This window comes from Lolium perenne, chromosome 4, assembly GCF_019359855.2.
Source record: "Lolium perenne isolate Kyuss_39 chromosome 4, Kyuss_2.0, whole genome shotgun sequence".
Lineage (NCBI taxonomy): Eukaryota > Viridiplantae > Streptophyta > Magnoliopsida > Poales > Poaceae > Lolium > Lolium perenne.
In genome coordinates, this window is record NC_067247.2 from 303,703,488 (window position 1) to 303,713,853 (window position 10,366).

A 10,366-nucleotide genomic window follows, 5' to 3' on the forward strand; every position below is an offset into this window, starting at 1 on the left:
AAAATATAGTTTCAAGAGAAGTGACCTGATAAATTGTTGATGAAGAAGGGGATGCCTTGGGCATCCCCAAGCTTAGACGCTTGAGTCTTCTTGAAATATGCAGGGGTGGACCACGGGGGCATCCCCAATCTTAGACTTTTCACTCTTCTTGATCATATTGTATCATCCTCCTCTCTTGACCCTTGAAAACTTCCTCCACACCAAACTCGAAACAAACTCATTAGAGGGTTGGTGCATAATCAAAAATTCACATGTTCAGAGGTGACACAATCATTCTTAACACTTCTGGAAATTGCACAAAGCTACTGGAAGTTAATGGAACAAAGAAATCCATCCAACATAGCAAAAGAGGCAATGCGAAATAAAAGGCAGAATCTGTCAAAACAGAACAGTCCGTAAAGACGAATTTTTCTGGGGCACTTAACTTGCTCAGATGAAAATACTCAAATAGTTGCGTACATATCTGAGGATCACGCACGTAAATTGGCATTTTTTCTGAGTTACCTACAGACGGGGCGACTCAAATTCGTGACAGACAGAAATCTATTTCTGCGCAGTAATCCAAATTTAGTATCAACTCTACTATCAAAGACTTTACTTGGCACAATAATGCAATAAAATAAAGATAAGGAGAGGTTGCTACAGTAGTAACAACTTCCAAGACACAAATATAAAACAAAGTACTGTAGTAAAATAAACACATGGGTTATCTCCCAAGAAGTTCTTTCTTTATAGCCATTAAGATGGGCTCAGCAGTTTTAATGATGCACTCGCAAGAAATAGTATTTGAAGCAAAAGAGAGCATCAAGAGGCAAATTCAAAACACATTTAAGCCTGACCCACTTCCTATGAAAAGGAATCTTGTAAATAAACAAGTTATTTAAGCATAATGCAACAAGCATAGGAAAACTAGACAAGCTCAACTTCAAGATTTTTAGCATATAGAGAGGTGTTTTAGTAACATGAAAACTTCTACAATCATATTTTCCTCTCTCATAATGACTTTCAGTAGTATCATGAGCAAACTCAACAATATAATTATCACATAAAGCATTCTTATCATGAGTCTCATGCATAAAATTATTACTCTCCACATAAGCATAAGCAATTTTAGTTGTAGTGGGAGCAAATTCAACAAAGTAGCTATCATTATTATTCTCATCTTCAAATATAGGAGGCATATTGTAATCATAATCAAATTTATCCTCCATAACATGCGGCACCAAAAGACCACTATCATTATAATCATCATAAATAGGAGGCAAAGTATCATCAAAGTAAATTTTCTCCTCAATGCTTGGGGGACTAAAAATATCATGCTCATCAAAACCAGCTTCCCCAAGCTTAGAATTTTCCATATCATTAGCAACAATGGTGTTCAAAGCATTCATAGTAATAACATTCCCATTAGCATGCATATAAAGTTCCATGGGTTTTTTAATTCTCTCTTCAAACACATCATGTCCTAATTCAAGATAAAGTTCATAAAGATCTCTAATTTTTTTGTTGTTTTCCATTATGCCTAACTAGTGTAAACAAGAAACAAAAAGATGCAATTGCAGGATCTAAAGGAAATAGCTTCGAGCACTCACAACGGTACCAGAAAAGTGTTTGGTTACCTGGCACGTAAGACGGTCCCCGTTGGCGACGGTGACGCTGTACTTCTCCGATCCCGCCGGCTGGAGAGCGAGGTGGCGCATGGCGGTGTTGGACAGGAAGTTGTGTGTCGAGCCCGTGTCCACCAGCGCAGTGAGACGCTCCCCATTGATCGTCACCAGGAGCAGCATCGTCTTTGCCGTCTTGATGCCCGCCATAGCATGAAGAGAGACGACGAAGGCGGACGCGTCGACCGGCGCGTAGGTCGTGACACCGGCCTCAGTGACGGTGGCGGCCGCGAGCTCGGCGGTGAGGGCCTCCATGTCGGCGTCGTCGACGGTCTCCAGGTAGAAGAGGCGGGCGCACGTGTGGCCCGGCGCGTACTTCTCGTCGCAGTTGAAGCATAGCCCCTGGCGGCGCCGCTCGAGCTGCTCCGCAGACGTCAGCCGCTTGAAGGGCCGAGTCGGCGCCGAAGGGCCCGCGGGCGCAGCGGCCGGCGCGGGGCGCGGCGGGGCGGTGGGCGTTGGGGCGGGTCGGAGCGCGGGACGAGCGCTGCCACGTTGCGCTTAGACCTGCTGCAGGGCGATGGCGCGCTGCTCGTAGGCCCGTGCGTAGTACATGGCCGTCTGCAGGTCCTCAGGCTCGCGCATCTCGACGGCGACGCGGATGTAGTCGGGGAGGCCACCGACGAAGAGATCGGCGTGCTGCCGCGCCGAGACGCCCGGGGCATGGCACGCGAGCGCCTGAAAGCGGTCGGCGAAGTCCTGGACCGTGGTGGTGAAGGCGAGGCGTCCCAGCTCGGCGAGGCGGCTGCCGCGGAGGGTCGGCCCAAACCGCTGGAGGCACAGGTCACGGAAGCGCTCCCAGAGCGGCATCCCGCCCTCGTCCTGCTCGAGGGCGTAGTACCATGTCTGCGCGGCGCCCCGTAGGTGATAGGAGGCGATCCACGTGCGGTCGGCGTTGAGCGTCCGCTGCCCCCGAAAGAACTGCTCACACTGGTTCAGCCAGTTCAGGGGGTCGGTGGTGCCATCGTAGGTGGCGAACTCCAGCTTGGTGAAGCGGGGGGGGGGGGGGGGGGCGGTTGCGCCAGAGGCGTGACCCCGGAGGCGCCCTCCTGGCGGCCCGGGGTGAAGGATGGGCTCTCGGCGAAGGGGGCAGCAAACCCGCCAGGACCGCCAAAGGTGTGGGCGGGCTGCTGAACCGTCGTCCGCGCCGCAGTCTGAGTGTAGACGGGCGACGCGTCGGTCCATGTGGGGATTGGCGAGGGTGATGGCGGCCACCACGCGGGGTGGCCCTTGCTAGCGACGAAGGCGGGCGGTGTCGGGGTAGCGGACAGGGCCGGGACGGCGACCGGTGGGGGCGGCGGGTGCTGGCCGGCTTTGATCGCCGCGAGCTCGAAGCGGATGGCGCGGAGACTATCGGCGAGGTCCGCCAGTGTAGCGGGCAGGAGGTCGAGGCCCGTGGGGGCGGCGGCGGCCTGGATGGCATCGGCGGCTGCGGCCCCCTGGTCTCCGTCGGCGGCGGCCCCCTGCGGCGCGAGGGCGCCTGTCATGGCGGCGGAGGTGGCGGGGGTGGTGTTGGTGGTGGCGGCGCACGTGGCAGTGATGGGTTCGACGGGGAGGCTGTTGGAGCCCATTTGACCTAGGCAATCTGATACCAAAGTGGTAGGGGCTAGGGTTCTACCGGGTCTAGGGCGGAGGTTGCAAGGGTGGAAGTGAGGGCGGAGAGGCTGGAGGGCTCGGCGCCGGCGGCTCGGCGCCGTCGCGGAGGAAGGAGGCGGCGGCTAGGGTTGGGTGCGGCTGGGTGCAGGGGGTCTCCCGTCTCCCTTCAGGAGACGAGACAGTATGATACTGAATATTTGTCTGATTAATCACGAAGGGTACATGTGTTTATATAGGAGGACGGCCTCCTCTAAACCCTAATTTATTTGGGCTAAGCCCACAACTAGCCACTAGTGGGCTTCTTGCGTGTATAGGTCAAACCGACCATAGGGGGTGCGCCACATAAGACTCTGGATGCCCAAGGCATCACGGGTGGTTTTTTTTCTTCTTTATTTGCGTTTTTTTCCTATCAGCCGGTCACATATCAAGTCTCCATTGCTTGTTTGTACATTCTTTTGCGCCTTAGCCATGGAAATAATTATATTGTTGTTGATTCAGCTAATAAGACTCATTTGGTATCTTAGTCACTGCTTCTATCAACGTCAGTAATTCAAGCCATCCCAGTACGTTCAGTCGAGGTGTCTTAGAATATGTATTTACTGAAGATTACATTACAATACTTAATTTGCTTAAATATTAACAAGCATTTGCCTTTGCGTGAGATATCGAGCATGGGAAGACTAATTGAGTTGTGATGTCATTATATAATTTTTATCAACGGATATGTTGCACACTTGAGCAAATGTTATGGAGTTCTGAGCTTTGCAAATATTATGGACCATAATAAGATAATTTTCAGCTCTCTTGGGACTGCAAGTCTTCTATCGTTCTTCCTTTTGCTTTATTGCCATAATATTTGGATTCTAATAAAAAGTTGTAGCTGGTTCAACACTTGCAAGCACTCTTTTTGTATTACAAGTTGATCGTCCACCATGGTCTCATAAACATGAATTCACAAAATATGTGATAATTGGATGGGTATGATATCTGTTGCTGCTCGGTGTCTTTTGTGCAAGTTGCTCTTATCTGAATTCCATGCAAAGTCGAATTTTTAATCCTAATAATGCTGTGGTCCATGTTGCATACATAACTTGCTCTCTATGATGTCCTGATCATAGTACTCATGGACTTTTGTAGATTGTCGAGCGTTAGAATGAAAGGAATGTAAAGTTGAACAGACTTGGGCGTCAGGCAGAGAAATCAAACTGATTTGGGTGTTGCCAGTGATTACAGATGAATAGACGATTAGATCACTTGCAGGTTCTGTACATTTTGTGCAATCTTGGTTTGGAGAATCAGCATTTATAACTATCTATGTATATTCATGCTATAGTTTTGCAAGTTTTGCCATTTCTCTGATTGTTTGCAGTAAAATGTTTGGTTAGATGACCTCCTTGATTTCTTTTTTTCTGGCATAACAATTATTGAAGCTAATGAAGTTTAGCTTACTCTTGCTGTAAAATGTATCCAAATTGCTATTTTTTTTTTCTAGACTAGACTGTTAGTAGTACAAAATGTAAGATTGGAAGAATATTTTAGAGAAGAGCTTGCATACGTGCAATGTTGCCCTACATCAGATCTTTTTTTGCATGCGTATATGTATGGTAAGGTGCTTTGTTTTCTTTTGAAGCTAATGCTCTTTAGCACTTTCTCCTTTCGTCTTTTTCCATGATCAATGCATATAAGTGTATTGCATCCACCAGTAGACGAGATGAAGACATTTGGGAGCACAAATAAAGGTATGTTATCAACATACCTCCAATACGTCCTTCTTTAACTTTTTAATTGGATGTGTGTGATTTGATAAATCACTTATCAGCCGATTGTGGTTTGGGCTGTTGGTCTGAGAGACCTGCATGACCTCTATAGTGCATATGAGCGAGTGAGCTAAAAGATCTATCATGGTTTTACCACTTATTCAGATTGGAGAGTATACAGTCAAGTCACACCCTCGGCAAGATTATCAACGTATACAAATTATAATCTATATGGAGGTTGCGCTTAAATAAATTTATGCACTCTTAAGGACTTAGTATTATATTTGATATGGCACCATTGGGCAGCAGCGCCTTACTATGTCCTCAACTCACTTGTATAAAATAAAGCCAATATTTATTACCAGGTCTATACATTATTTGTTGCTCCCTGAGTCACCAGGTTTCTTATGAGTTGAAAAGAAGGAAATGAGAGGAAGATAGGACCTACTTTCGGTTCTCGAACCTTGCAAAATTACTTTGGAAAATTGCAAGATGTTTCCGAAACTTTAAGCCGGAGTAAAAAAAAACAAGATTACTCTTGTAAAAAGTGGTGCGATGATTGCTACAATTATGGTTGGAAATAAAGCTTGAAACTCACAATCTAAGCGAGTAACTCATGGCTTGATGAACTAACGATTCAAGCTGGGTTCTATCTGAAATCCTTTACCAATCAGGTTTAACAAGACAATAGAGTCAAAAATGGGATGATGATTGCTATAATTATAACTGAAAAAAACTAACGAGCTAAAGAGTAACTCGTGGCTTGGTGAATCATTTACCCATCAAGTTTAAAGGTTCAATTTAACAAATTACTCATTTAACGTATTAACCTTGGTCAAGATTAATGTCAACGCGGGGTCGACAAAAGTATAATGAAGATTTTATTAAAGTGGAGTGACTACAATCAAAATGTTGAAGGGTGGATCCGATGGGTAGGTGGGGAAGGGGAAAATATGGTATCTCTATCCTTGCCATACTAGAGAGAATTCGTTGGAGTGGAGTTGGGTGATTGTAAAATATAGTAGCAGTGCCATGATGAAAGATGTGAAGCTAAGTGGTAGGTGGAAAGGAGAAGAAAATATGAAAAAAGATCAATAAAATGATTTGTAGTTTCAGTAGACTAATATGCATGTTCTTTTGTCGTGGTTAAAATTTAGAATATTTACATGCATTGTATTCATGTGTAGCAAGGAAATAAGCTTGATAGCTCGTGGTAATCGCACGGGCATTTTACTAGTAGGAATAGAAAAATCGTAGGATTGGGTGTCATGCCTAGTTGAATCATATAGAAAGATGAGTTTTTTTTTATTGTACCAAAGGAATTTTTTATGAGATATGATCTAATGTTTTTTTCTTATATAGGATTTGCACTACAAGATTTCTATAGATTTAGTTCCGATAAATCAAACAACTAGTATAGAAAAGTTCTCGTAAGATCTAAATCCTAGATAATTCTTATACGAATCCTATAAATCAAAAGAACCCTGAAACAATTTTAGTGTCAGACTTATAAGGCATGCTGCTTTTCGTTTTCCGAGGAGATGTATTTAAGAAGATAAGAGTGTATATGTTGAAATGTTATTAAACAACACGAGTGGATCATAAGTTTCTTGAATGCGCTGGTGACAAATGTGCAAATATTTCAAATGCGCTATGGGTGATTACTCAGGTTATCCACTGGTGGCACCCTTCTCGCCGGCCTCCATTGGCTTTTGGCTAACAGTCACATAGACCGAGCTAAGTGTAGCAGCCGTGCTTCCTTCTCTCGGCTTCTGTGTACTCTTGGGAATGTTGTCGAGGGAGAAACTCCCCTAATTTGTCAGGCCGTTGAACTGGTCCAGCCTGAATCTGCTCTCTGGGATCGCCAGTCCAGTCTCCGGATCAGCAGTTAGCTACTATACACAGCCCCAATATGCACGGGCAGCACGGTGGTGTTTTGTTGATTTGGCTGTGAATTGCGCTTTTGACAACAATTCAAATGTGGATGCCGTTAATTTCCTCCTCTTTTTTTTTTGAGATGTTATTAATACCCTCATATTGCTAGTATTTGATTTGGTTATATGACAGCTTGTTCCTGGATATCACGCTCAGACAACGTAACTAGAATTTTAATGCAACTATTTTCAACAAATGCATCTGTGCATACTGAGCAGTGGAACTATTCTAGTACTATCATCCAGTTCATGGTTCCGAAATCACACGAAGCATGTTAAGCCAGAAGGCGATGGTATGCCTATTCTAGAAGTTGCAAAAGCAGCGCGATCATAGGCTTGCAGAAGCACATTGTACACCTCATGGGCCTCCGCTTTCCTTTTTTATCTTCTTATTAGTTTGCTCGTTGTCTTTGGACTGTGACATGCGTTTCTTCTGCACCATGCGCTCGAACTCCTCCTTGCTCAGCAATTCCACACCACCCTCCTCCTTTTCCTCCTTTATTTTCTTTGCTTGCTTCTTGTCCTCGGACTTGTTCTTCGCAGCGTCTGGCAACATGCGCTTCTTCTTCACGGTGCGCTCCATCTCCTCCTTGCTCAGCCAGCCTTCCTCGTTTTCCTTCTTTATTTTCTTAACTTGTTTCTTGTCCTCGGGCGTGTACTTCTCAGCAGCCGGCAAAATGCGCTTCATTTTCGCCATGCGTTTGATCTCTTGCTCGTTTTCTTTCTTTATCTTATTAATTTCCTTCCTGTCCTCGGTCTTGCACTTCTTGGCATACTGCGCCATGCTCTTGATCTCCTTCTTGTCCAGCCCACCCTTGTTGATGGTGACGCTGCTCTTGTTTCCGGTCGTCAGGTCCATCACCGTCACCTTCATGATGCCGTTCGCTTCCACTTCATACGTGATTCTGAGTTGTGCCATGCCTGCCAGCTGTGGGGGCACGCCCCAGATCGTGACCTGGCCCAGGAGGTTGTTGTCCTTGGTCCACTCCCCTTCACCCTCGTACACCGGGAAATAAACGCTGGTCTGGTAGTCGAATGTTGTTGTGTAAGGCCCCTCCCTCGCGACAGGGATGGTGGTGTTCTTGGGTATCAGCACGCTCATGAGGCCTGGCACTATCTCGACTCCGAGCGAGCGCGGCGTCACGTCCAGAAGGAGCAAGTCCTGCACCTTCTGGTCGCCTTCGCCGCTCAGGGTAGCGGCCTGTACAGCAGCGCCATAGGCCACAGCCTCGTCAGGGTTGATGCTCTTGCATAACTTCTTCCCATTGAAGAAATCATGAAGCAGCTGCTGAACCTTGGGGATCCTGGTGGAGCCACCCACAAGCACGACATCGTGGATTTGGAACTTCTCCGTCTTGGCGTCACTGAGGCACTTCTCGACGTGTTCGATGCACTTGCGGAAGAGGTCCATGTTCATTTCCTCAAACCGGGCGCGGGTGATGGACCCGTAGAAGTCAATGCCGTCGTGGAGCGAGTCGATCTCAATTTTGGCCTGCGCCGTGGAAGTTAGCATCCTCTTCGCCCTCTCGCAAGCCGTCCTCAGCCGCATGAGCGCCTTCGGATTGCCTCTGATGTTACTCTTGTGTCTCCTAAGAAAATCTTGCACGAAGTGCTCCACCATCCGACTGTTGAGATCCTCCCCACCAAGATGGGTGTCCCCAGCCGTGGCCTTGACCACAAAGTTTCCCTTGTCAATATTGATAATCGAGACATCCAAAGTACCGCCTCCAAGATCAAATATGAGCACCATCTTCGCTTCACCGCTGTTGGACATCCTGTCAAGACCATAGGCAATGGCCGCAGCAGAGGGCTCGTTGATGATGCGTATGACGTTGAGGCCAGCAATGACACCAGCATCGAGGGTGGCTTCGCGCTGGGAGTCGTTGAAGTAGACTGGGACAGTGATAACCGCATCCTTTACTGGCGTGCCTAGGTATGCCTCGGCAGCCTCTTGCATCTTCATAAGCAACATGGAGGAGATCTCCTCAGCAACAAACTGCTTCTCCGCCCCCTTATACTGCACTACAATCATTGGCCGGTCACCAGGACCTGGAATGACTTTGAAAGGCCATAGCTTCATATCACCTTGTACGGTGGAGTCACTGAATCGCCGACCCATCAGTCGCTTTGCATCTGAATAAATAGGAGCAGTTAGTTTCAAGAGTAAATATGGCAAAAATGGAGGTATGTAAAAAATTAGAGATTTAAGGTTAATTTTGCAGAACTATAATTTTAGGTACTAGTTGCATCCCAAATTAAAGATATGAGAGACTAACAGAAAGCTACGTGCTTCCAATACATTTCCATCTATCAAAACCTACATGACAGACAGAATGTTGGTTTTTACATGGTTGAATCCCTAAACCTATACCTCTGTGAAATAGCTCTCTTATGCAGTTTTGTGTTAGTCTGCACACCGAACTTACAGTTTTGTGGAATTTTCATTAAAGGACACATGTTCGATCAGATTCTGAATGCCATAGCAACACTAGTAACACACTCAATGTTTAGTTATAAAAAACCAGCAATTGTCTGGTTATATTCAGCATACAATGTATCGATATTTTTGTAGGAAACAGGCTAGCTACTGTGATCTACAGATGTAAGACAAGCACACACCAGAGTGGCACAAACCCGTAGACCTGACTCCTGAGAAAATCATGTAATTACTTGATCGAGATCAATGCACACAGGAGGAGTACTCCTAGTAAAAGAATCTCTTAGCATGCAATCGCAAGAAAGTGGGCTCTGGCTGTTCCGCGTAGTTCGCAGTTTAGACATATGACCGAGCACCTTGATGGCGCTAGGATCGGAGGTGTCAAGTTCGTGGTTCTCACCAAAGACGGTGTTGACGGGGTTCATGGCGGCCTGGTTCATGGCAGCATCGCCGATGAGACGGCAGGTGTCGGCGAAGGCAACGCAGGACGGCGTGGTGAGGTTGCCCTGGTCGTTGGGGATGACCTCGACGCGGTTGTGCGACGGCCGCCACACGGCCACGCACGAGTAGGTCGTCCCGAGGTCTATGCCGATCGCCGGCCCGTCGCCCTTGGTGCCCGCCATCTCCGAGCGGTAGATGCGGCCGGAAAAGGAAGATAAGTACGCGCCCGAATTTAGGAAGCCGGAGGATTTGTAATGAGCAGAGCGAGCTTCGGCGATAGTAACACGAGCACGATGCCACGAAGCGAAGGATCGATCGCTGTTGGACTTGAATTCGATCTAGGGGAAAATTAAATCTAGGGCGACTTGTTAGAGCATCTCCAACAGGGCGCGCTATATCGGCCGCGCTGTAAAAAAACGACCGGTCTACCACGCGCGGGAGGGAATCAGGCGCTCCAGCAGGCGCGGTAAACGGCGCGGTGCTGTAAAAATTTTAGAGCGCGCGGCGTTTTGCACAAACCGGAGCGGCATATCTGACGCG

General features: G+C 47.0%; 1 protein-coding gene across 1 annotated transcript; it reads right to left on the bottom strand.

The window, feature by feature from the left end:
* Nucleotides 1-7,078: 7,078 nt before the first annotated feature.
* On the bottom strand, nucleotides 7,079-10,164 carry LOC127295996 (heat shock 70 kDa protein 18). The gene is made up of 2 exons (XM_051326018.2): nucleotides 9,786-10,164; nucleotides 7,079-9,081 (listed from the first exon to the last, which is right to left on the bottom strand). Exons 1-2 carry the CDS (start codon nucleotides 10,006-10,008, stop codon nucleotides 7,307-7,309), a joined length of 1,998 nt encoding a protein of 665 aa, XP_051181978.1. The 5' UTR covers nucleotides 10,009-10,164; the 3' UTR covers nucleotides 7,079-7,306.
* Between the last annotated feature and the right edge of the window lie 202 nt (nucleotides 10,165-10,366).